This window comes from Megalops cyprinoides, chromosome 3, assembly GCF_013368585.1.
Source record: "Megalops cyprinoides isolate fMegCyp1 chromosome 3, fMegCyp1.pri, whole genome shotgun sequence".
NCBI classification, from domain to species: Eukaryota; Metazoa; Chordata; class Actinopteri; order Elopiformes; family Megalopidae; genus Megalops; species Megalops cyprinoides.
This window is the reverse complement of record NC_050585.1, coordinates 15,008,653-15,035,251: the sequence shown is the minus strand read 5'-3', so window position 1 is coordinate 15,035,251 and position 26,599 is coordinate 15,008,653. Positions and strand designations below refer to the sequence as shown.

Here is a 26,599-nt window from a genome sequence, read left to right as displayed (position 1 = left end):
CAAGTTTCTTCTAACATTTTCATACAAATCCTCAATTTATATGAATTGTTCCCTATCTGTGTAAAAGGTCACCATCATCTCACCCAGACTGACGTGAGCTTTTCAAGGTGATACAATAAAGATGTCTTTTTCAAAGTAATTCATGGTTTCATCGTTAAAATCTGTGAAAGCAACAGTATTGCCTTCTTTGTGAACCATGTTGCACGGCAGAGGTAAAGGGTGGATGTGTCTGTTATTAAGGTCGGATAGAAAAATGACTAAAAGAAGATCATGGTCATGAGATCAAATTAGAAGCTGGAGAATATGACCATAACTAGATGCATCCATTTTCATGCATCAATCGTAGCTCAAAAAACTTGATTCAAGTCACTCCTGTCATGTTTTTACAGACAATATGTTCAATTAAATGCAAGTACCACCTTCAGTAATGCTCCTTAGCAAGAACAGCAGTTATTTGATTTAATGAGCACAGAACATACTTTATAAGGACTAACAGACATGCTGATTTCTGGTGCCACAGACACAGTAATACACCATACTGATGATATATTATTAATCTTCAGGACCAGCTAAGTTTAAGCAGTATTTAAGCAGTATTCTCTCACAGGTTTTCTTCAGTGATCCTAGTATATCCACTGCTCACTACAACTCTGCAGTGTCATATAAGTAAGACAGTAATAAATTCAAATGATTGTTTGCTGGGTAGAATGTGAAATGTCAAGAGTGTTATAGACTGGAATTAGGTAGAAAAGAACCATCAAGCTTTAGCCTGATCAGAATTATAATATCCAGGAAGATTTAGTTTAGGGTTACTTAAAATTAACTTTAGAACCACATTTGTCCATCAATTACAAATTCCAAAACCAGACAACCAGACAAGGGCAGTCTTTTTTGTGCAGGGGAACTGCAGTCATGTTTGCAGTGCCCATTCATAGCCTAAACAATATCATTGAACGTTTTTGCATAGGTATCACATCTTCACAGTTTGTGTTCAGCTCCAGGAACTGGAGATCTTTAAATGATGTTCAATGTATTTTTGTATTAATTAAATAATTGCTTCCACCTGAGACACTTGGCAAACAAAAATGTGTAATGTTGGAGCAAAGCAATTAAAAGCCATATTATGGATGAAATGTAGATATTTACCCTAAATAAATATGCATTATTTTCCTGAGCCAAGGCTGCCCCCTTTTGAACTGACTGCTTGTGAGGGAGAAAGGGACATTTCAGTTAACTGTGGGGGGTCAATGACACCCTCTAGTGGTAAAGGGTTCAGACATTTGTGCACATCAAATCATTATCAGCTAGTTTGGCTGCCTTAGTATGAGTGCTGCTCAAGTATGAGTAGCAATCATAAACTTGTAAGCGAAAATGCAATTCTGCATAAACAAACTGTATTCTAAAATAATCCACAGCCATCACATAGTAAAAGAATATTTAATTTAAGACCACCTGTTTCTTATTCAGAAGGGCCAGCAGGCATGCAAACCTGCGGAGGCGCTGTGACATCAGACACAGAGGAGACAGAGCAGGCCAGAAAGGCCTTGAAACATTAACAAGATAAGCTCTGGGCTTAAACTCCCCTCACTAAGATTCAGGGGGCCTGTCCTTTAAAGTCTTAACCAGGAGCTCTTCACAGAGCAAGATTAAAAAAAAGGAAAACGAGGAGAACAGCCCATGCCCTTCAAGCTCAGGGTGTCTGAACAGTGTCCGTGAGGGCGTTCTGTCGTTTATTCACCGCCTGCTTGCTTTTGTTTCTTCTTCTTTTGCTTCTTCGGTTTGCCCGCAGGCTGGGCCTTGGCCTTTTTTGGGGCGGCATGCCCGGGCTCCTCTCCTCCACCCTCCAGCTTCCTCTTCTTCTTGTTTTTGTTCTTGTTCTTCTTCTTTTTTCCCGTTTCCCCGGCTCCAGCATCCTCCTGCACTGCTGGCTCCTTCCCCTCCAGAACCGCCGGCTTCTTCCGGTTTTTCCTTTTCTTGGTTTCAGGCAGGAAGCCTTTCTTTTTCTTCGGGGCGGTTTTCTGGGCTCCCTGCTCCTCTCCAGCCTTCTTTGTTTTCTCCACTTTTGGCTTGCTGCAACGCACAGGGTATGTTCATAGGTCATACGAGTGTTACAGTACTTGTGTTAATAATGCTACAATGTGCTGTTCTCAGCAACAAGTGTCATTGCAGTTTTTATACATTGAAAACGGTACCATGGCCTTTCTAATAATAATTTGTAGAACTGAACAGGAATACACAAGAGAAAAGGGTTCATTTTGCCTTATAGTTCATGCACACTGATCAGGACTGCAACAGTTCAATGTTTGTTAATCACATGGTGTACACACGTCATGAATATCAACATCCAAAGATGTCCAAAATCCAAGGAAAAAGACAACTGCGTGGCTGAGATTTAATAGTCATTTCTGTGCTGACTATTAGTGATGTGAGCAGAAGCCTCTGCAGTGTCACTTCAGTTTCCAAACTGACTTACTGATTGCACAAAACAGTGGGTCTCTCTTTGTTCAGTGATGTCTCCTCACTGACTTTGACATCTCTGATAGCTAAAATTGTGATGATGACGAGTAATTTAAACAGCAGAGTGAAATAAGTATGCTAAAATTTATGAGTGAGATCCAAGCAGTCATGTTTAAAAAGCTGGTGACTCACAGGACTCCAAAATGTTTCATCACGCCCCAGTAGGTGTCCTCCATATGTCCTGTCTTGCGGAAGCCCTCCAGCTGGTTCATGGGCTCCAACACATCTTTCAGTGGCTGCAGGTTCATATGCAGTTTCTGTAAAACATGCAGATGAGTTAGAAAACTAAGAAAACATTGGAGACACAGACAGGTGGCAGACTACCATTGTGGGTTGGGAACTGAATTTGAGATGAAAGATTGACAACTTAAAATTCTTTTTTACCTTTCCCTGCTTTTTACTCAACTTTTCGCATCATCAATTGCACAACCTCCACTCTCTATGCTAAAGCAGTGTGCTGAAGTGTGACAAATGTAGTTCTCTGATATGCTTGCACACAACCAACAGTTGATTTTCACACTACAAGTTGCACCGTGCACCAGACTTGAGCAAGCGCTGATTGGAGGAGAGGCGCATCTCCACTGACAACACCTGACTGACTCACAGGAGTCTCGTGAGCTGTCTGAGTGTGTCAAAGCAGTGAAACAAGGAAAACCCACTCTACCCCACCAGAACAAAGTGTTCTGCTGCATGGACTACCAGAGATCATCCTGACTCTGCTTGAATGGAACAAGTACCTTAACCGGCCACACGGGGGACTAAAGAGACTCTTCCTGGGCACTTTCTTTACCTGCTGCTGAATGGAGCGGATGAGGAGCTGGCTCAGCTCCAGGGCCTTGGCCACTTTCTCCTGGACTACTTTAACTTTATAGCTGGCGACAGACTTCAGGCTCTGGCACAGACAAACAGAGAATTCCATCATCAAAGGAAGGAAGCACAGAGATTGCAGTCACACTGAAACCGAAGGCATGCGTTTCTAAAAGGTTACAGGATAAAGAAAAAAAAATAAATAAAACTGCTTCCCAAATCACCATGAAACTTTGCTGTTTGCATCATGATCACTGCAGAATAAAAACAGGTGGTAGATATTGGTCTCAAATGTACTCTATTCTCTTCGTGTAAATGCAGTTTTACCCCCAATTTCTATGGTGCCTACCTCTGCCACCTGCCCCACGGTCTTCTCACAGAGCTCTGCCCACTGGGCATCGGTCATAAGCAGCCGCACCTCCTTTGTCTGAAGACCCCGTAGCACTATGGCACAGGCCTGCCCCTAGAAAACACCCACAAACAGGGAAGATGAGGCCTTCAAACAACAACACTGGTGACACATTACACAAAACACATTAACAAACACAGTTCATTTGCTGTTGATACTTCAGCTCTGTGAAAACAATACATTTAAGCATATTTACATTCCTGACAACACAGCCACATCCTTGAATATAGACTGAAGGCAATATCCACAGTGACCTTTTCTTAGTCTACATTCTTAAATTACAGGTTTAAGAACAATCAGAAATTCCTCAGCACACAATGGGTGTATATTTCGTCCTTTGTTTTTTTTTCTTAGTGTAAACTGTGTACAGTTTAGTGTACAAAATACATGTACATAAAACATTTAACACAGGAAAATAAATGCTAATGCTAATGTTTAATGCTAAACTTCCATGACCCTGTTGACTGGATGAGCACATCATGCCGAGTGACTTTGGACACAGATTTACTACTTAAATGCAGAACATACACTTAAACACTTACCAATTAATTTTCCTAAGTGCTACTTAGGATTTATGGCTGCATAATAAAATTAACTAAATATACTGAAGCTCAACGTGGGTTGGGGTGGATTATAAATTCTCACTTAAATCCAGAATAGACTATTAGTGTTCTTAATATTAGGGGGGTGTCCTGCTCCTGGTTTACCTGCTGGTGCTCCCTCACTCCGTCTGTGATGTATTCCACTGCAGTATCCAGCAGTCGGACACATAACGCCTGCAGAACACAGAGTGGAAAAAACTGTGATTCAACTCATTTTACAATGGCACATACACTAAACGGCATGCCTTCATATGAGGAGACGGCAAATCTCTCTCTGAAGAAATTATTCTGGATTAAGATATTCTATCTGGAGTGCACTGACTGGGAATCTGGTGAAGAGGTCGATGAACATGGCCCCCGACAGAGCGCTCTTCCTGCGTGTCATGAAGGATCGGAGCGCCTCCTTGAAGAGGGACGTCACCCTCTCCACGTCCACACTGCCCATGGCCCCAACCTGGAACGATGGTGTCGTCATGATGTCACAGTCACAACTGGAGCAATGATGTCAACCTAACATATGATGTCTTTAACCCTTCGCCTCCCTTACACTGGTCACAAATTACATTGGTCACATTTTGTGTCTCTACACAGCAACAGCAGTAATTAATGAAGTTAAGATACAGCACAAGAGGGAAGAGGGAATACTCTATAAAACTGTAAATCTCCATCATTAACAACATATTTTCTACAACTTTCTGTTCAAATGTTTAAACATGCAATCCTCATTCATAACTGTACACTTTAGTGATGCAGAAGATTAAATAGCTCTTTCAAATGTGTTGAATTTCTGCTAACAACTGTGTTGACCATGTTCTCCAGTCCAAGGCTGGCACTTCTGCATTCATTCACCTTATGCCCAATATGTTAAGGCTTTAAAAGGCGTTTGTGACAACTGGACATACCAGAGTACTCTAATCCCCCCTGTCCAAAGAACAAACCACTTAGCTTAATCTGGGTTCCCAGAGAGTGAGCAATACAACATACTGCCAAGTAATCATTAACAAAACAAAGAGTAAAAGCTCTAAAGCAGGTTTCCACTTCCTCAGACACACTGATGCAATGATGTTATTTCTCCAGTGAAGCGACCAGCCCACCTGCTCCACAGAGACAGACTCCTTCTTCCCCTCAGAGGGGGCTGCAGCAGTCGCGATGTGGCCTCTCAGGACCTTCAGCAGGTAAAGAGACGCACTGAAACAAAGCACAGACAGGCTTGCTCCTTAAAGACCAGACGCCCTCAGGAGGGAAGGTTAAGAAGTTACAGATACAGTTCCCTGTACATTTATTCATATCCCTCATTAATAGCAAAACATCACAGGAGGTGGATATTTGACTTGTTTTATCTTACAAGATATTTAAAATATCTTTTTCTTTTTACAACGCTATGAAGATTAAAGCTGTACAGGTCACAAATAATGAATACAAATCATGATTTTTATTCCAGATACAAATACAAATCATGACTTTTTTTCCAGAAAACACTGTGTGTTTCTGTGTATAAATTTTTTTTTGAGCTGGCCCATACACTGACCTGAAGTAGTAGAGCGAGACAGACGAGTCGTTCAGCCTCTGGGCCCTGGTCAGCACTCTCTCCATCATGTCGTGGAGCTCCTCCTGCTTGTCCGCCACACTCCTGCAGTAGCGCTTGGCCTTGCACAGCTGGTTCCTGCCATCGCACCCACAGACAGAGACATGCCGAAATGAGGGAAGGGCTCTCGGGCGCCCCGGCGTACTGGCTTCGTGCCCAGCCCACGGCGGCTCGCCACTCACTTGAAGATGTCGGCGGTCTTGCGGAGGAAGTCCTGCTCCTGCTGGTTGGTGTCGGAGCTCATGCCGCTCTCAATGACGCCCAGCAGGGGTTCGATGATGCTCAGCACTAGCGGGCTTTCTGACTGCTTCGCCAGGAACACCTCCACCAGGTCCAGCACCTGCGGCCCAAAGAAGGCAGGTCACTGAGCAATCCCGCGCCACGGTTAAACAAAAAACTAGGCTAAACAAAAAACCAACAACACCCTTTCCTCTAGAGTCCTGTCACCTCTTCAGAAAGATCTACACTTTGTGAACAGTATCAAACAAAATAGGACTGTATGATCCTTACATTATTACCAGTTTAGCAGACAATCTAATTCACTTACTTAGCTTATGTTTTACAATTAGCTACTTAACAGAGCAGGTTGTTTCCTAAGAAAAATACAGATTGATGGCAGAGTCCTAACTCTGATTTGAACCTGCGATCTTCTGGACACTAAAGCCCATTTCAATGATCAGTACCATGTTCCTGCTTTCACAACAATTACTTCATCGCTGACTGAAGACCAAATAAGGGAGCACTATTCTAAAAGGCTCTGAGGGATCTGACAGAAGCAGGTCTAGCGAGAGCACCTTGATTTTAAAATCTCTGACGAGCGCCTTCTCCTTGCGCAGTCTCTCCTTCTCGTCCTTCTTGGCCTGGATCCTCTTCTTCTGCTCGGAGAAGAGCGCGGCTATGCTGCTGTCCAGCTTCATCATGGCCTCGTCGTCCAGCTCCTCATCCTCGCTGCCATCCTCCTCTGTGGCCTAAATTACAGAGGCACCGCCCGTTCAACAGATTCCTGCAGTCCTTCTGGTCATGTCATCTGAGCATCCATTTTTCCCCACAATTGCTGGGCTAACTACATTCACTCGTTATACACATATAGTTGGGTAAAAGGTTACAAAATGTTGAATTCTACATTCCAGTCAAACCCAGGTATAACTGCTCTCAAGTGGCACATACCAAAGCATTCTGGCCCTGCAGAACTTTCATCAGCTCCAGGCGGAAGTTCTGATCCACCTCCTCCTCTTCCTCTTCCTCTACCTCTTCATCCTCCTCCATGGCGTCATCATCAGAGTCTTCCTCTGACAAGTCGCAGCCCTCATCGTGCTGAAGAAATGACAAAAAAGTTCATTTTTATGAATGTACACACTGTACATGTGAAGCCAGTCCTGTGTAAATAGCCATTTATTGCTGAGAAAAACTGCCCAGCTATAATCACTTCATCTCTCTCAATATTCCCTTTTAAGTAAGAACTGTAATTTTGACTAAAGGAAACGGAGGCCATCTATATGCAACGTGTGAATGAGAGAGAAGGCAAGGCCTAGCAAAAGGTCACCTCTTCCTGGTCCTCCTCTTCATCGTCTTCCTCCTGATCTCTTCTTCTTATTTTGCCCACATCTTTCTCATCTGTCACCACCACTGCACTTTCCTCCTCGTCCTTGTGTGGATCCAGAACCTGAAAAGAGAGGTGCAAATCAGAGATCGCAAATCAGAGATCGCTGCAAACAATCTTACAACATATTGTACACACATCAAATGCCAAATATTACAAAACGTACACTGTTCCAACTCACGGTAACAGAATAAGAGAGGATACAAGAAAAACCAATCACTGAAAAATCAAATCAGGAATGGGGTACAGTACTGTGCTCATGCATTTCTGCACATCAACCCCCCTTTCCTCCACGATACTCACGTCTAAGATGGCGTCGAGCGCTCTCTGGGTGACGTGGGGACAGATGCCGCCGAACACGGTCCGGCAGACCTGCCTGATGAGGCGGCTGGGCTGGGACAGGAGGGACAGCAGGATCTCCACCACCACCTCCACCCACTGTGGCTCGTCCTCCTCCACCCCATCTGCTGAGGCACCGGGAGGCAGGGATGAGTGCGGCGTCATGCCACGCATCGCAGTGATCGTAACACAACCCCGTACGGAACAGTGCTCAGTCCGCAGGGTCTAAAACACGCGTTCAAAACGCCCACTTTTAACAACAACCAGTGACGACAGTTATGATGATAGTGATAATGACAGTGTTGAATTGGATGAAATCAGAATGACGTATGCCATAGAGTGGGCCTCCAGGTTTTGTGTAGAATTAGGGCCAGCTCGGGATGTGACTCAGAATACTTGGCTGTGCATGCAAACCCCTGACACAGATCACATGATTCAGATTTACATATTAGAAAAGCCCCTCGCTGTCATCAGTCTGGTTGGACAGCAACCTCAGCTCCTCTTACCAGCTGCCTTTTTCTTCTTCTTGGACTTCTTTTCCTGGGCTTTTTCTAGACAGTTCTGAAGATCCTGCATCAAGTCCACACTCTCCTCTGGTGCCTGCAAGCAACAAAACTGAATGTTAAAACATACTGTCCCTTCAAACACAGAACAACGCAATTTGGTTTCAACTCCACAATGCAAAAAGGCCATACTCCTGAATGCAGATTCATTTGATCAGCGGGATAATCAGATGAACACACCTTGAAGAGTTGAATGCCCACAAGCAGGAACAGCTGCTGGAAGGCTGAGGTCTCTGCCGTCTGGGCCTTCTTCGCCTTCTTTCGAAGTGTCTCCACAGACGCCACCATCCTACAGAGACCACCAACAACAGATGACTAAAACACAGTAATTCGGAGAGGTAGAGGCCTGGCACAAGTGACACACTGTGAAAATCATCAAATTAGCAGTCAATTTATACACAACATCAGCTCTGGTAGCTGATAATGATGGAGTTATGTTTGTAACATAACACCACACACAGCACCAAGATGCCCTGACTTGCACTGGAGGTGAGGTATACCTGCACTAGACTGGTAAAGTGTCACTGGGTTTAGCAGCAGTACGGCCTACCTGTCCCAGGCCTCGGTCTGGTCCGCAGTGAAGGGTTGTGCGCACTGCGCGTATTTAGTCTGGCTCAGCAGGGTGTTGGCGTACTGCACCAGGGAGTAGATCCACAGTGTGCCATCAGCTGTCACCCCCTGGATGCGCTTCTCATTGGTGGCTGGCGTCTCAGGGGTGTGGCCCGCGGCGGGCCGATGGTTGAGGTGTTGGAGGAGCCTGAAGAGCAGCAATAGGGTAGTTTAAAGAGGGAGATCCACACGTCTCTACAAACCACGAACACAGCACTCCTGACTTGAATGTGAATCAAACACTTTGGTGTGACCAATGCTTTCTCAGAATGCCATAACATCCAAATGAAACACGGCCATACTGAAATACTTAAAACGGCTCTCACCTGATTGCCCTGCTAGCTCATTTCACTAGGGCAAAGCTTAGTCTGATAACTGTATTCGTCTGCACTCCCATTAACTCGCAGTAATTCTGCGTAGAGAGACAGACTAGAACTGCAGTACATGAGGACCTAATGGCCACAGAGCACTCAACTGTGGTACAGAGCCACATTTCAACAGGTACAGACAGGAACACATCTCACCCAAAAAAGGAGTTGACTATGACTGCACGGGTCTTCTCATTGAAGGGTGGTGACAGGACACCCTGTGACTCTGGGATGTCAGGCGTGGCCTTTTTGGAATCGAAGAACGCATGGAAGAAAACAAATCTGAGGGGAGAAAATGTACATTCAGAGCCGAGCATCAGAGTTGTGCAGCGCCTGGTGGATAACGCAGAGGAATGGACGAAACGTCCGCACGGAGGCAGATGGCAAGGAGCCTCACCTGGCCACGTCCATCACCAGGTCCTCCTCCTTCTTCACCTGGTTGTTCTCCACGATGGAAGTGAGGCGCGGGATGATCCACTTGCGCAGGCGGAAAACACAGTGCTCGTTCCTGGAAGGGATCAACACACTGCACTGACATGCCACTACACCACTTCAGTGCTTCTCAAAACCCATCAGACCATCAGGTTCGCTGTGCAGCCCGGATCTACACAACCCCTTAACTGTATTAGAGTCAGTGACTTGCGAGTGATGTCATAAATAAAAGCTTAATCTCAGGCTCAACAATCTAGGTGGCTGTTATGGGATCAGGCACTCACTGGACTCCGGACTCCTGGTTCTCCTGTTGCCGGCGGGTGCTGAAGTCCAGACATGACTCCAGCTGTGGGCGGAGAAACATCTCCTTCAGCCAGTCCACGTAGCTCTGCAGGGCAGACTGCTCCATGTGCTGCACCACCTTCCAGAAGCTGGGCACCACGGGGTAGCCTTGGTTGGTGAGCTTGGTGAAGCCCACCATTACAGCCAGCTGTTTCTCAGGATCGGAGCAGCCCTGCAGGAACTCGCCCACATAGGTCTCCATCTCTGGGGCGAACTTGAAGCGGTCGGGCAGCTGGGGAGAGCAGAGGAAGGCGCGTCCTTCAAGAACCACACTCTCAGACTGTGACTGTTACAAATTTTAATCGTCCTCCATTCCTACACGTGCCTGGTTTATATTTCAGTAATTCAGGAGCGATTTGCTGCATAGTGGAAAGCAGGCAGGGGCATACCTGAGCGGAGACGACATGTTCCCCATAATGCCTCATCACCTCTCCAGACAGCACCTGGTGTAGCTGTGCCAGGGAGAGCAGGGGAAATGCGCTGCCCAACAGCCGGTAGCACATGTAACTGGGGACAAGACAGTTACAGGCATCTAGGTCAGGCCCACAGAGCATTATGGGACATGATTAACAGTACACAATGTGAAGTAGAAGCAGCAAAAAGTTGCACATAATTACAGGGTGTAACTGGGAGCATTATAAAACTCTTACTCTTTACATTGCTAAAAAGGTATTCAGAGTTCGGTGGTAACAAGCAACTCACTGTTCAAAAGTCTATGCCAAAATACAGTATAAAGTTGCTGTCCAATGGTAGCTCAGTCTACATTCCCACCATCCCCCACTCTGCTCTGCTTACCTGCTGGGCCCTGACTGGTCAGAAAGCATTCCATTAACCACAACCTCTCTCCAGAAGAGCTCAAAACTGTCCTCCTTGAGAGCCACCTGTAGCAGGTCTAGGGCCACAGCTGGAAGCACACGGTCTTTCTTCACAGAGCGGGCAGCCATCTTTAACACCTCAATCAACCTACAGAAGCAGGCAAGAGTTATAATGCAAACTGAAAAGGCATACAAGGAATTACCAACAATATAATGTCTGCACATCTGCACAGTACGTACAAAATACCCCCCACAAAGTTAGAGATTTGAAATAACACTATGCACGTTCTGATCAGTGCATCCTGTCTGTGGGCATTTCTATGCATGAGAAAAATGAATGAGGTCTCAAAGAGCTGGCCAGATCCTCACTTTGGAATGTTATCTTGGGTGATGACGGTGGCACTCCCCAGCAGCTTCTTGAGTTTCTTGGGCTTGAGCACGGCAGGGAATCTCTGCATGGCCACTAGGAGGAGCTGCAGCTGCTCCGGGGTGCTGAAGGCCGAAGACAGGTCACTCTGCAGCGCTCCCAGCAGCACCTCCTCAAACACCTCCTCCGTGGTCTGCACATCACGTGACACACACGCCAAAAACTCAGAGTGGAGCTCAAATAACACAAAGACTTATCACTACATAAGCAATCTAAAGATAAACATTACACAGATAATACTAAGTCAATTGATGCCCCCATCCCCAACTTGTAAATAACGCTTTTTCTCTTTCTCTTCCCCGGTTAAATGATGAATGGCTCACCTCAGACAGAATGTCCACCATGGTTTTCCTGGGTAGATCCTTCAGGTGCTCTCTGTACTGAGCCAGACTCTGCAGGAGCTGGACACACTCCAAAACAACCTGGGGCTCCTGAGAGAAAGAGCAGGCCATTCAAGCCATCACAACACACCTTTCACACACATTCTTTGACTGCAAAGAAAGAGGGAAACTAAACACTTACCTTTGGTAGTCGCCCTGACTGGGACAGGGCCAGCACCCCAAAGAAGTTCCCAAACACTGCATTTCTGATCAATTTCTGTTGAGTTACACGCATATTTATTTATTATGATACATAAAACCATTGAAGTATGATATAAATGCCTGATCATGACTGCCATGGCCTATCATGTTCAGAAGCACCACATTACTCTAACTTCCTCAATTAGGAGTATTTCTCATAGTCTATAGTATTTTCCCAGTAGGGGTCATGCTGAAGATAAAGATTGTTCGCTCACAAGGACAGACATTATTCACACAGACTTTGTAGGTCCTTGGATCAACCCACTCAATCAAGAGAGCATTACATACACTAACATAGCCCCTGGGGTACACAATTGCCTACTCACCTTCTTCGTTTTCTGTGGGTCGTGTTTTTCCTTGATGTTTCCCAATGCCGTCTGTAGCGAGATCTCCTCAAACACACTCAGGACCTACGCCCCAAAACATTGTTGATGTCACTAACATGGCAAAGCTAAAACCCACATAAAAGAAGACTTCTACAACTATGGCAGAGTATTGTTTATAGTACCAGCGCATGACTAAAACCACAAGGTAATCAATGATCTCAGAGCTTTACTGCTGCTATAAGGCACTCTAGCATCAATGTTCCATCGGCTTTGTTGAATCTTAATATACAATTGAGTTAATCACATGTCATCAAAGAATTATGATGATTATTATGGACTTTACAAAATTCAAGAAGATACTCTTCAACACGTGGGCAATTACTGAAAGCATTAAAGAGAACGTTGTCATGCAGCTGAGACTGACCTGTGCCAGGGCCAGGCTGAACCCCGGACGGGCAGTCTCCCGCGTGTGGGACAGTCCATCCACCAGTCTCTTCAGTGTGTACTTCAATTCATCCGGCTGCTCAATGTGGACAACATCACCACATACATACCATCATCAGTCACAGCTTACTAGCTTCAGCGGACACACGAATGGACGCATACTAAGGGTCACTTAAATTAGACAGCTGAATAACACAATTTATATGACCCGTTGCTCTCTTGTCCACAGTACACTTGTGGCTAACGATGTAGAACACAAGTTGTGACAAATTCAGCAGTTTGGCAAGTGCAAGTTAACCATCTACCTATCTCGCCAGCTAACTGTCAAAAGTCTGACACCGTGAAATAAAATTCTGTAGAGAAAGATCATTGTCAATGACACTTCTCAATTTGTGATTTCACAAACACTGGAAAGTCAGCGAGCTAGCTAGATCAGTCAGGCAACGCACCCTTGTATTTAGCTAACTAGTTAGCTATGTAGTTGCATTGCGCCTTGTAAGAGTTATCTACTGATCAAACGTGTAATGAAATATAATTATTTGGTTAAACCTAGTTAGCTAGGGCTAACTACCAAGCAATAACTAGTTTCACAAACGTGAGAGTGTTGAGAGAGCACACACAGCTTGAGTTGCTAAGGCAGTGTGAGCAGGACTGCTGCTTGCCTACCTTTTCGCTCTTTTTCAAATACTGAATGAGATTTTCGATTGCTTTCAGTCGTATCTCTTGTTCGGGTTTTGCAATATCCCAAAAGAAGTCAAGGAACTCTCTGTTCTGCTTGAGAATCCCCTTGGCATCTGTGATTTTGGGCCGCAGTGGTTCGTTTTCGATCTCCCCCATGTCTGCATGCGTTACAGTGGCCATGCCATGTGAGTGCAGAGTACTCTACAAGCAACATGACCCGGCATTTCCGGGTCAAACGGAACTTCGTCTTCACAATTTTTAACACACTCCTCTTGTACAGTGAGCAAGAACGGACAACTGTAGAATCTTTGTTATAGCTCCAAAGACACTGGAGAAATATGCAGAAAACACCCTTAATCATACACTAAGATTTTAAGAAGAGCAGCTAATACTACTGCAGTTTTATTTTTAGTAGATGTCTGCAAGCTATTTTTAGGAGATGACTGCAAATGTATGCTTTGCCTAAGCATTAGATCAGTTTTAGTTGAATTATATCACACAGTAACTAAATCTAAGTCACACGGTGCTTCGATAATGAGTCAATGCGTGATGAATGCTGTATTTTTAAAAATAGGTTGGATATTGAAGCTTATTAAACCTGGTCATTACATAGTTGAAAATTTTGTTATGTATTTTCCATAAAACTAACTCTTTTTTCAGTCATGAGGGTGCTACTACTGCATGTACATACTTTATGATCTGGATTAGCAACAATGTTGTTCTAATAGTTTTGGTTGCAAAAAAGTTATGGCTATAATAGTGCGTTCCATATTATAGACATTAGTCAAGGCTAGGGAAAAGACTAATGACATAAAGAACATTCCTTTATTCAGTGTTATGATGCATCAATATCCTTGATTTTGGGAATATACTTTCCCATATAATAGTAGACGCGTGGTGAGGTATAATTCTGAAACATCATTATGCAAATTAAAGCGAATATAGTATTTTCTATGGCCTGTCAAATCTAGTTTTGCAATGTATTTTTTAGATTTTGTCAAGTAACTAGCTAACAGTCTTCCAGCGAACCAGATTATTTTGTAATATATATGCTCAACCAGTACTCATTTTTGTTTATTTTCTAATATTTTTCCATTCTGGGCATTTATTACAATTCATAATCTCCAAATACTGTGCACTAGAGTATCTACTGTGCTTTTTTTTTTTTTTATCAGGCAAGGTAAAGACAACCACAATTTACTCTATATTGGGGTCCTCGCTGGACTGATTGCTTTCTCAAGCACGGACTGCAATGGCGGATTACGATAACTACGATGACCGAGACCGGGCTTATGGCAGTTTTGGAGGAGGAAGAGGGTAAGAACACAACTGATCGTGTATGCCGGATTAACAGTGGAGGACGCAAGGTCTTAAAATATCTTCCGAAATGTAATGCAAGATACCGTATTTGTGACTTGCATTGTGCAGCTATATAGGCCTGTCACAGCTACCAAAGAGACCGGGGGTTGAGCCACCGTGTTAGATGAATGGGGAGCTGGGTAGTGAATGAAGAAAATTTCTGGGGTGTCGGGGCTATCGAATAGCCTTGTGGCACGTTTTCAGTCCAGCAGGTTCACCGCTGGACAATTCGCCGTTTTTGCCGCAGATTGAACCAAGCACGGTTTCTCTGTCAACACTGTCGCGGTTGCCAGCAGGACACTTGGCGCCCGGGAGCCCGGAGAGAAACGGTCCACATGGGGCTGCATGCATGTTCTGCTGATCGGCGTCTTTGGGGACTGTATGGAATGTGGGATGGATTGATGCGAACTGTTCTTAATGTGGACTGAGATTATATTGACAAGTTTGTTTATTGTTGTTTATTATTGCTGTAGCAACTGTTCTGTTGGTCTTCTGTTTGACACGGTATTGGCAGCCTATCGGTTCATCTGGAGCTAGGCTGTGGGCCTAATTCCACCAGATTTCATGTTTTGTGAAGCGCTGCTGGACGGATACGTCCAAAATACAAAATACGGGGATTCTTCTGTATTCCAGTTGCAGAAAACATTGTCTCACGCGCTAATGTATCGGTGTTGGGCTGACGCAAGCACATCGATTGATTGAATTTATTAACGCCTTTGTCCTGGAATGTTTATTGTCTGGGGAGCCGAGCATATGTCAACCAAAAATATGGTGCATAGCGAGTTCACCTCAAACATAGCACTGCAGTAAGCAAACTGAATGATTTTTTTTTCTCTCTAATGCACGTGTGGTTGGTCATCTTGGTGATGGCGTATCTACAAAGTAACTAGCTACAACAGTGCTAGCAACAAAGTGTCCATGTTCGTTTGCTTGCTAGCCCCGGAAAGGAAAGGAAATGTTGGGAAATGTAATTCAGTTTACATACGCTTCGCATGGCTGCAGTTGCCAGGTAATCATGCTTTTGACTCGTGGGCAACTGTCACTCGTTTAAAGTTTTTGATGTCATTTTCAGAGATGGTTTTGTTGAAATTTCTGTTTCCTTTCAAATCAAGGAAATTACGGAGGATAATTTGCTAGAAATGAGTGAAAATGCTGTTTTGCAATGTGCTGGTGGCAGTCCACGGAATGTACAGCATACGTTCAGCGCATCAGACATCATCTTAATCAGCTCTGTAGAACCCCCCCCCCCCCCCCCCCCCCCATTGGAAATTACTTGCGCAGTTGCACAGGTAAAAAGCACAGCTCTTTTGAGTATTTTATTCATTTGTTAATTTTGCAGATATGAACAGATACGTGAGATTTCAGTAACTTCAAAGCAATGATCAGAAGGCCGGACTTGTGCAAATGTGAAGATGGAAATCAGGTTGCTAATGTTAAGATGAAGTGATAGTTTATGTCAAATACTGACAAATACTGAATTCTGGAACAATTAGATGTACTCCTCTGAGTCAAGCCTTATCAATTTAGTACACAATGATCAGGAGTGCTCACCCAGAAAATGGGTTGTAATGTAAAATACCCTTTGCTGATTTTAGTGTTTGGACTGAGTTACCGTCTAGCCAAAGGCTCATACATCCCAATGTTATGTGTTGGAGTTGTGGCTGCAGTTCATTTCTGAACATCATAACCTTATTTTAACATTTTTATTGCTATGCTGAAGGACAAATCCACATGCAAACACCACAGTATAGTCAAGAATCTTTCATTACATATTACATTACATTATTGTCATTTCGACAACATGAACTCCAATTTTGGCACAAAGTGTCTGGCCTTTGGGAAGGTGTAATGTGACTTGCACTGCTCTTGAAGATGAGTGCATATAATGCCATATCCCTTGCATGCTGCGTGGCATCATCAGTTGGCAACCAATTGGTAAGAAGTGGTTTCATAGCTGTCTGCCACTACTGTCTGTGTCAGAGCACGCCCCTTTGAGACTGTTCTTAATGAGCTAACAGTCAGAATACTTGTAGCTTCAGCAATGGCAGAGGCAGAATATTCAGCATGGAACATACCGAGCTGACCATAAGAACATGTAGTGTCCCAGTGTGTGCAGTTTGGAGGATCCGTGAAGCGTTGGTTTGCTTCTGACACCCGTGGAATGCTCTTGACCTGGATCCTCAGTGCCCACCCTTTCTGATCTCTCACTGCATTATCTGGCACAGTGCGTGCTGACTAGATAGGCCAGCTCCTGTCTGCTTTGGTCCCAGGGTCCATGTCACTCTCTGTAAGAGAGAAATAAAACAGTATACTAAAGTAAGTGTCAGTGAAATTATGTAACAGACTGTGGTGAGATAGCAGAAAGTGGCCCTTCTCAAAATAACTTGTTTCTAGATGTTCCCCCAAGTTTTATTTTTATTTTATTTTTATTTTTTTTGTTCTCCATACATTGTGTGCAGAATAAGCAAGGAGCTGTACCTTGCTTGACAGCTTCTAACAAATGAGCTGGTGTTTTTCCATTTGCAAGCATTGTGTGTCTTGAGATTTTAAGAAAGAAAGGAAAATGAATCTAGGCTTCTTTTTTCTGAGATTTTAATGGCTATGTCACCCCTCGGATTGGCTCTACACTGTCATTTTGTTTTCCCTGTACATACCTTTATGAGTCTCAAGACTGTTTGTCATGCATTTCTATATATACACATGTTATTTATAGTCCTGTGTGTATGAATGATACTGGTGTCTGGTAGTCGAGGCACAGCATAGACTTGCAGAATGTCACGTGACATGATTCCTGGTTACTTGGTTGTGCTGCTGAACACTGCTTGTGAGGGTGCAAAAATCTTATCTAGGAATACAACTCCCCCATGGCTATACCAGTGGAATTGCCCAGTTCTCTGAAGACTACAAGAAAAATTGATTTTGAGACTAGTGTCCTCATGAACTTGTCAAAGATGGTTCAATGTTTGATATTCAGTACATGTTATGACTGAGTGCTGGTCAGTGCTTGCAGGATTCACTTGGCACCCATCGGAATCTGTGCTGTGACTCAGCGTAGGCCAGGTACTACATTAAATATGCAAGTGATGTAGCTAAGGTTCTCAACTACAACATCTGTTAAAAACAGGAGAGGTATAATTGCAGCTGTTGTAAATTCTCAATGTTCCCATTGGAAGCACAGACTGACTTTGCAGTTGAATTTAAGAACCATCAATTAGCATTTTGTTTCCATTCAGCAGTAAGCTTGTAAATATTCAGGTGTTTTGGGGGCCCCTAAAGGATCCATTTTGACCACTTGCTCGGTAGTCATACTTTCCAGAATTCGCTCTGGCAAATATCTGTGGCAGTGTTGATTTAAAAATTGAAAATGAAAATCACCTTGGCTTGTTATACTGCATAAATCCATAAAGTAGAAAAGTTTTCAAAAAATTCCTTTAATTGTATTGGCTTCCCCAGGCACAATCCTAGCATGCAAAATGCATTCCCATGATCAGGTTTAGGAAATGCTGGACTGCAAAATCAGGTCAGTTGTAACTCTTCCCTCACAATTTAGCATGCATCCATTTTGTCAAGACCTTCAGACCCCCTTATTTTTCCATTTTGTTTGCTTCCAAAGATGTCACAGTCATTTTTGTTCTTTAAAGGAGTAAATGAATTCTGACAAAACAAGTCCGACGATGGCTACAAGTGAATTGACCCGTGAATGCATTAATTTAATGTAGCAGTTGATGGATCAGCTTGGTGACAGTTGCCTTGATAGATTAATGGCCACGAGTAATTAGCTGTCATTTGCTGTGGTCATCTTTTATTAATTTATTTTCTTAACACTGGCTGAAGATTGTGTGAAAGTCACGCATGGGTATACTCACATCAGGAATTTGAGGGATGATGTTTCCTTCTATTATGTTAGAATTTTATTCTATTCAGCATTGTGTGGAACATGAGCTTCCAGCTGGAATCCAGTAACTCCAAGGTCAGGCAGGTTCTGTGTCATGCTGTAACTCATATATTTCCTATAAAGAAAGTGGTCATGTTTGCTTGGGGCTTATGGACCACTGTGTATTTGCTCATGGGAGAACTGTTTCTGAACAGAAGACCCCGAGGAGGTGGTGGCCCTGGAGGACCCAGAAAGCAGAAGGAGTTGCCCACAGAGCCTCCCTACACAGCCTACGTGGGGAACCTGCCCTTCAACACAGTGCAAGGAGACATAGACGCCATTTTCAAAGACCTCAACGTCAGGAGTGTCCGACTAGTCAGAGATAAAGAAACAGACAAGTTCAAAGGTGCAGACCCTCACCTTTTCATCTGTGACGCCCTCTGCAACTTTGACATTTATCTCTGCCAGGGTGGATATTCATCCATGTGGAGATTCTGCTCAGCCATTAGCATTTGGTACCTACTGCTCTGCTGCAGTAAATTACAATTTCATGCAAATCCTTGCATCAAACCAAGAGTATGTTTACTGTGCTAGCTGGTGATGTTCATTTTGTGCAGAATATTTTCAGTTACTTTCATCAGAGTAGATGTCCACATGGAACTTCAAAAATTAATTTCACTGCCGATCCAGAGAATGACTGTTACTGACAAAAGACGTGAATTGAGTGACGTGAACCCAAATTATACCTTTTTCCTCCAGGTTTCTGTTATGTAGAATTTGATGACTTGGAATCCTTAAAGGAAGCCTTGACATATGATGGCGCTGTAAGTACACAAAGTTACATAGATCTTGGAGAATTTACAATATGATGTTATTGTATAGGTAAATCCAAGAAGCACTGAACAGGGTAAGGCTTCTTAGGACAGAGGTGGGCAGTTGTGGTTCTGAAGGTTTGAAAATCACCAGTCTTCAGTCCTAACACTGGCATCAAATAAACAACTAAGAATTCAGAGATCCAAAACCAGCTGATGTCAGTTCTCCAGGACTAGTTTTGACCTGTTCTTGTTGTAGGGTAAATGTTTATTTGGTAAGGTTCTGTCAAGGCCAGCTGTATCCGCAGTGTGAGATGAACTCATTGCAGCCTGCCTCCTCTCTTTCAGCTCTTGGGGGACCGGTCACTGAGGGTGGACATCGCAGAGGGCCGCCGGCAAGAGAAGGGTGGCGGAGGATTTGGTTTCCGAAAACAGGATGACAGAGGAGGTACCCCTCACTGTGCATCCTGCTGTTTACTTTTACAGTACCATTGTGCAGCACAGGTGAAACAGGACTGCAAAAGCTTTTCTTTCCCCTCCCCCTCCCACATTATTTGGCTCCTTACTAGCACATATTAGCTGGGTTTCTTCGTGAGGTCCAGTGCAGAGGTCTACCCATTCAACTCAATTTATAGATTTGAATTATGGCAATTTGTCTCAATCAATGCGGACACTCTTACTGTGGTGCAAAGTCAACTGCAGTCAATCTAGTGCCAATTCAGATGTCATTCCGCGTACACAGAGATCTTTTGTTCACTTTGACTTGCCCTTTCAGTGAGCATTTAATTAAAGAACGGTAACAATCAACACATTGTTCCCCTTGACATTATCAATCTCAGTTTAGGATGTCAAGGATGTAAAAACTTGCACCATGGCTGTAATACTATGCTTAGTTAGTTGTATAAATGTTTTTTTTTTTCCATTCAGTTAACAGGTTTAGTACCTTATCATTTATTATAACCTGGGAAAGTTGTGGAATTTAATCACGTGGATGGTTCATGGTTGTAGTCCTTGTGCTGTTTTAATAGAAATGCAAACCTGTAAATTGTTCTCCAGGGCATGAAGACGTAACCATGAGCATGAGAACCTGTAATGGAGCCAGCGCTCAAGCATTAAAAACACATCTGTATTGTGCCAAATATTCTAATTAAGTTGGATAATAAAGAAAACAGAATTGGTTTGAACTGTACATTTAGTAAAACATTGTAGTGGAGTTGAAAAGGTGTGGGTTTGAGATTCATTTGCTGAAGTGCTTGAGCACAGCATCGCCTCCTGAGTCAAAGAAGCATTGTATCTGAAATTCTCTGATGAAACTGCCTTGACGGTGGTGTTGGCAATCAAGATTTGCAACCCAAAGATGGCTTACCACAAAGGCATGTGGCCAGCTTGCAGTTCCTATGGGGAGCAGCATTCGCTAGCATAGCCGCCTGATAATGCCGCTTGGTGTGCTTAGAGGAAAGCGCCGTGCTTAAGCGATTGATGTGGATATGTCACGGTTTGTCCAGCCCAGAGTTCTGTGAATTGATGCCTTTTGCTCTCTTTCAGTCAAAGTGCTTCAGGTGTTGGTTATGTGAAAATAAGCTGGGCTTCTCTCTGCAGAAATGTTGAGCACATCTCTTTTACTGCAGCTTCTGACACCACTAGCATCTTGCTTTCACACTGCACCCTGCCATGAGGGACTGAAGTGACCTTTGTCACTTTGAGGGCAGTGGCTATTTTATAATAACCTAATAAGCCTCAAAGCAACACGAAGTAAGAAAACAGTTAGTTCTGATAACAGTGGGATTCATGTGCTAACCGGTGCCAAGAGTATTACACTTCAGGGCAATTCATTCTTTTTTCAGTAGGTGGCACTAGCCCTCTGAAACTAGTCTTCAGTTTTATTACTTATGTATTTGTTACTATTCCTTACTGCCACATTGAGTCCTGCTGTTCCCATGTGGATTTAAACTCCAGTAAAAATATCTGTACTTTGAAACTTTGAAACCTTGGAAAGCCATAATCAGACCTGGCTGAAAATGTTATACCAGGCCATCTTTGATTTTTGATCATTTTGAAGGATTCTTGAGGTGACCTCCAGATGTGACTTGAAATTAACCTGCTTTGCCTGTTTTCAGTCTGTTTTTCTTATGTCTTTTCCAGTCAGAGCTTGTTTTGAGTAGATGCTGCTTTGAGCTGTTACCTCAGACTGCACTGTGGTTGTTTGACATTTCACTGGCTTTCATGGTTCGGCGGCAGCAGGGTTTTGATATGCAGGAAATGCTACGATCTCACCTAGCATGCCATTTCCACATGAAACATGTTTATAGAATGTTGAATTGTTTTGGCCAGGTACATTTGAACAACCAATAAAGCTGCTATTCAAATTGTATTTTTTTTACTAATTTTGTTTTTACTATTATTTTTTACTGCTCATTTAAAAAAAAAAGTACAGTATTGGAGCCATATAAGTGTTCAATGTACATTCCTAGTGTGCTTAAAAATGCTTCAAAATGCTTAATATGATGTTACCTCTTGACATCATCTGTTGTCTGAGTGTAATTTTAGATGCTTAGAATCTGTACATCTATAAAATTCTGGTTTGTATTTTTCTGTATATTGACCTTGTGACAGGCTTTACTGCTTTACTAACTGCATTTTCATCCTTCATTCTTCATCCATCCACGCCATCTTGACTTGCTGTGCCTTTCCACTGCCACATTATCATAATCCAGCCTCTCTCCAGCCACACTCCCTAAAAATAGGGGACTCAATTTTCCGATTCAGCAGAGTCCTAGAGGCGTCCAGTCTTGCTTCACGCTTTCCCTTCAGTCTGGTTCTGTACCTCTAGACACTCCTTCCCGCTGCTCTACTAACCTGTAAACTGGCAGCAGTAGTGCTGCGTAGATGGTAGTCTGGGTTTCCCAGCAGGCAGTGGGCCTCCCCTGTCTTTAACCGGGCCCTGTACCTTTCAGGCCGTGGGGGCATGCGTGGCCCCAGAGGAGGGGGCCGGGACCCGCGGGATTCCAGAGATGACTACGACCATATGGGAGGAGGTGTGGAAAAGCTTCGCCCCTCTGTGACTGATCCCCCCGACCTGCACACACACTAAAACCAGAGCCCCAAAATACTGTGGACATCTGTGGATGGCTGTAATCTGGGACCTTTTGTGGGTTTGGCAGGTTCAGTAACACAGCACTGTTACTGTTAGTCAGCCCCTCCTGCTATTCCTGAGTAGTATGAGCAGTAAGGCACTACACATTCCAGACCTTTGGAACATGATTATTTGAAGCAAGCAACATGGAGCCTAGCTGCGGGAGGTTGAATCTGGTTGAATCCAACTGATCGTGTCTGAAATATCCATAAGTATACATTATCCACATCACATGTTCATCCCCATTGGTCACCTTGCAGGATTCTTTGGCTTGGTGGGTGTTAAGAGGAATGACCTCAACACTAATCGGTCCTCTGACTGGCTAACTGTAGCTCTGTCCCCAGGCTATAGAGATGACGATTTCATGGCTGGGAGGAGTCGAGGAGGTGGACGACCTGGCGACAGGAGGGGGGGTGGCTCCGGGGGGATGGGCCGCTACAGAGACGGACCTCGTGGGGGCCCCACGGACTTCAGAGAACCTTCTGACGGTGTTTGAACTAGTTATTCTTTCCTGGAAGTGCTGTTGCAATCCAGTTTGTTCCCATCTGCAATGTATCAGATCACAGTACAATATTTACTCAAATTAACACAGATTTGGCATTTGTCCATGTTGCTGTGGGAAGTCAATACGTTTCTGATGATGTAAGGTCATCCTACAGCACAAATTAATTTGCATCCATTTTTTTAAGATCTCTAAAATCCACTGTTTCAAAAATGAAATTAGCAGGCCATTAGAATAAGGCATTTTTCTTTCAGGGGTGCCTTTAACTGAGTTTCTATGCAATACATCTGAATCTAGCAAATTGTGCTTTAATGCAACTGTGGGCTTTCTTTAACTTAACTCATAGTTTAACACATTTCAGGTGAATATACATTTTCTGGGATAACCACGGGGATAAGGCTTTGTTAACTGAACCAAGCAATAGTGAATGGCCCTTACAGCACAGAACCAAGCACATGGTATTAGGCCCTTGCACAGCCAGCAAGTCTCTTTCTGTGGGTATCAGTTTCTCATAGAATCCACATGGATGCCTTTTCAAAAGGGAGAGAATGGTTCAGCTCTTGGTGAAATGGTATGTAGAAATGGAGTGACCCTGCGTTCGATTGGAAGCTCTAACCCCCCCTTTGCACGCGTCTGTGTGCATTTCTCCCCTCTGCAGAGGAACGGGCACAGAGGCCGCGACTACAGCTGAAGCCGCGCACAGTGGACGCTCCTCTAAACCAGGTCGCCAACCCAAACTCCGCCATATTCGGCGGTGCAAAGCCCAGAGAGGAGGTAATTTCCAAAGAAAAGGACTAAAAAAACAGCAACAACAACAACAACAAAAAAAAAAGCTGCAGCTAGCCGCAGAACACGGGCAGGGCACGGGACTGTAGAGGGTGCACCGCCCCCCACTGGGAAACGTTAACGCCTCCGTCATTATTCCCACCCATTAGATGAGCCGAGATCCCCGCCTCTTCCGGGTTCGGTCCGAGCAAAAATATATATATATATTCAAAAAGCAAGAAAACAAACACACTCACACATACACAAAAAAACAAGCAGCTCGTGAATGCATGTCAGCCGTTAACAAGTGGTTTTTACGTACACCTCTGCTTCCCTGTATTTAGTGCCTGCTTTGTACTGTAGTTACTTTGGGGATGGACAATTCACTCGTTGATTTCTGAGAGGTAGATGAATTTTGCTGCTCTTAAAAAGAAGGATTCAATCTTGTTTTTTTTCTCCCTGGACATGAGTTAAATGCCCCCTAAAACTGACCCCCTGAATAGTGTGTTGCAAAGACAAGTGTTTGGCAGTGAGTGTTGGTGGCCTGACCTTTGAAGCACAGTGTTAATGACAAAGGCTGGGGGCTCTCCATGAGGATCTTTGCCTTTGCATCATTGACATGTAAATCCACGCTGTTTCTGATTGCTTTCATTTCCTGTGATTGTCATCTTATTAAAGGCTAGCCTGGGTTTTTTCTCTGGAAAAAAAGGTGATCCGAAAGTAATTGTAATGTTGTCTGTTTAACATGTATTTATAATTGGGCCTGACAATTGATTCTCTTGAATGTGAATCCCAGGTTAAGTTCTTGTGTGGGCATTGTAAGTACACATCAAGCAGATAGCCCAGCAAAACAGAGTAAAAGTAATGATTGAAATGTCCATCCAAGAACTTTCCCTGGGTTTCGTTGCTGTCAGAGAAATACCCTAGGTGTCATTTAAACTGTATTGAAAATTTTTGTAAGGAGCATGGTGTTTGAGTAAGAATCAGTCTTTTATAAGAAAAGTATTTTTTGGTTGTTTTAAGTCCCAGTTTGCATTGTCTTCACTGTGTAAGGGTTTGGCCATCTACACTCAGCTTGTCAAAGATGTGGTGATTTTTACTCTTGGCAAAATTGGACTTAACAGTGGTGTGTTACTATATGCATACATTTTAGCTTTTTCTTGAAAATCATATACTCTTTTTAAGTTATGAAATGGTGCAAAAGAAGTCTACAGTTCATCTGCAGTGCTGTTTTGGTCAGTGTACCTTTTGTACTGGATCTCTTTTGTAGTGACGGTTTTGATTTTGAAAGTAATTTTAAATGTTTCTTGTCTATCAAACCCACCTAAAGTTTTGTGTTTGTTTGTTTTGTTTTATTTTCTTAAGAATTAATAAGTCCATGAGGCTGCATTATTTGAGAAGTCTAGACTGGATCGACCATCTTGCTCGCCAAAAATCTTTCAAAGGCTTCAGTGAGGTGCCAGGCTCTCCCCCCTCAAACCACCCTGCCAGCTTACACAGTGCATGCCCACGTCTGGCAATGAGTGGATGGACACGCTGCGGCATCAGCGTGCACTAAATCATCCCCCTCCTCTGCTTGCATGACCCCACCAAAAAAGCAAGCGATTCGGACAGTGGATTCAGTCTGATTCGGTTGCCTTTGGGTAAGGACTTCAATGTGTCACTTTTTCTTCTCCTTTTCCAAAGGCGTTTCTTATGCTATGGTGATTACACTGTCAGGCACGCAGCAGCTAGGGCTGCCGTGTGTGTCTTGTTTTCCTTGTTCGTTTTTCATTTTGTGAAGGGTATTTTAGATTCTTTCCACTGTCTTAAACATTAAATAATTCCTGTGCTGTGAACAGCTGAACTCCAGTTTGTCTTAATGCATAATTCTGGAGTCTGTTTTAAAAGATTGCTTTCTGTACTTGATTCGGTGCAATCTGGGTGATGCTAGCTGCATGCCAAAATGAAGCGATGTACAACTTAAACTAAGAAGAGCGGTTACCTGAAAAGGAAGTGATGTAATGCTACAGTCATAGTCACTCCAACAAATTAATCATTCAGCATGCACAACTAGAAATGGCAATGCAGTCAAAAATGTATCACTCTGAATTTGGTCATATGTATTACCTGGCACCTAAATATGAAAAGTTTATTGCAGTCATAAGAAAAAGCAGCCTGTCTTAACCTCCATCTTGCCAATCCAGGTGGCGCTAAACGATATGCAGCACGATTCCAGTTAGATCAAATATCTAACGTCCAGGAATCTGTGACGCTTTTTTTTTTTTTTAGTTGAGTTTTGAATTGGCATAGATGAACTCCTTACTGTGCTGTACAGTGTTCAACCATCTAACTTGTTCTTTTTGTTTTTACTTCACTGTTTATGGCAATAATATGTATCATCTTACCGATGCTCTGAAGAATGTGTATTGAAATGGGAAGAAGCAAACAAGCAAAAAAAAAAAAAAAAAAACAATTGAATGCAGAGTCCTCATAGATTGTGTTGTGTTAAAAACCAAAACCAAACATTTTTTGTAACATTTGTGACATTTAAGTGAAGTGGTCCCTTACTTGGATTAGGTCATTAAAGATGTTTCTGTAATTTGAATATGGCTTGCCAAAGTCAGGGATGGTGTTGATTGGCTGTAAATGTTAAAATATTACCTTGCTTTCCAAAGTTGCTTCCATTGGTGCAAATTCAGGGTGTTTTTTCGGATTCGTCCGGGGT

At 43.5% G+C, this 26,599-nt stretch overlaps 2 protein-coding genes across 6 annotated transcripts; one reads left to right on the top strand and one right to left on the bottom strand.

The window, feature by feature from the left end:
* Window positions 1-1,192: 1,192 nt before the first annotated feature.
* Window positions 1,193-13,636, bottom strand: mybbp1a (MYB binding protein (P160) 1a). Of its 2 annotated transcripts, none has more exons than XM_036524155.1 (27): window positions 13,433-13,636; window positions 12,747-12,842; window positions 12,323-12,406; window positions 11,938-12,012; window positions 11,739-11,846; window positions 11,358-11,548; window positions 10,969-11,136; window positions 10,563-10,680; window positions 10,116-10,405; window positions 9,797-9,907; window positions 9,556-9,681; window positions 8,973-9,179; window positions 8,603-8,711; window positions 8,366-8,459; window positions 7,824-7,987; window positions 7,464-7,583; window positions 7,088-7,234; window positions 6,715-6,888; window positions 6,103-6,260; window positions 5,864-5,998; window positions 5,430-5,523; window positions 4,658-4,789; window positions 4,441-4,509; window positions 3,674-3,787; window positions 3,308-3,409; window positions 2,650-2,774; window positions 1,193-2,070 (listed from the first exon to the last, which is right to left on the bottom strand). In XM_036524155.1, the coding sequence occupies exons 1-27, from the start codon at window positions 13,625-13,627 to the stop codon at window positions 1,731-1,733; spliced, it is 3,846 nt and encodes a 1,281-aa protein (XP_036380048.1). In that variant the 5' UTR covers window positions 13,628-13,636; the 3' UTR covers window positions 1,193-1,730. The 2 variants fall into 2 exon arrangements, with proteins under 2 accessions (XP_036380048.1, XP_036380049.1); XM_036524156.1 differs by having other exon boundaries at window positions 7,824-7,984.
* Window positions 13,637-14,676: 1,040 nt separating this feature from the next.
* LOC118774866 (eukaryotic translation initiation factor 4H-like) lies at window positions 14,677-26,315 on the top strand. Of its 4 annotated transcripts, XM_036524421.1 has the most exons (8): window positions 14,677-14,764; window positions 18,896-19,086; window positions 19,440-19,504; window positions 19,841-19,940; window positions 22,447-22,527; window positions 22,970-23,113; window positions 23,786-23,901; window positions 25,258-26,314. In XM_036524421.1, exons 1-8 carry the CDS (start codon window positions 14,700-14,702, stop codon window positions 25,261-25,263), a joined length of 768 nt encoding a protein of 255 aa, XP_036380314.1. In that variant the 5' UTR covers window positions 14,677-14,699; the 3' UTR covers window positions 25,264-26,314. The 4 variants fall into 4 exon arrangements, with proteins under 4 accessions (XP_036380314.1, XP_036380313.1, XP_036380312.1 ...); XM_036524420.1 differs by having other exon boundaries at window positions 18,899-19,086; window positions 23,786-26,315; XM_036524419.1 differs by having other exon boundaries at window positions 23,786-26,315.
* Window positions 26,316-26,599: the final 284 nt, after the last annotated feature.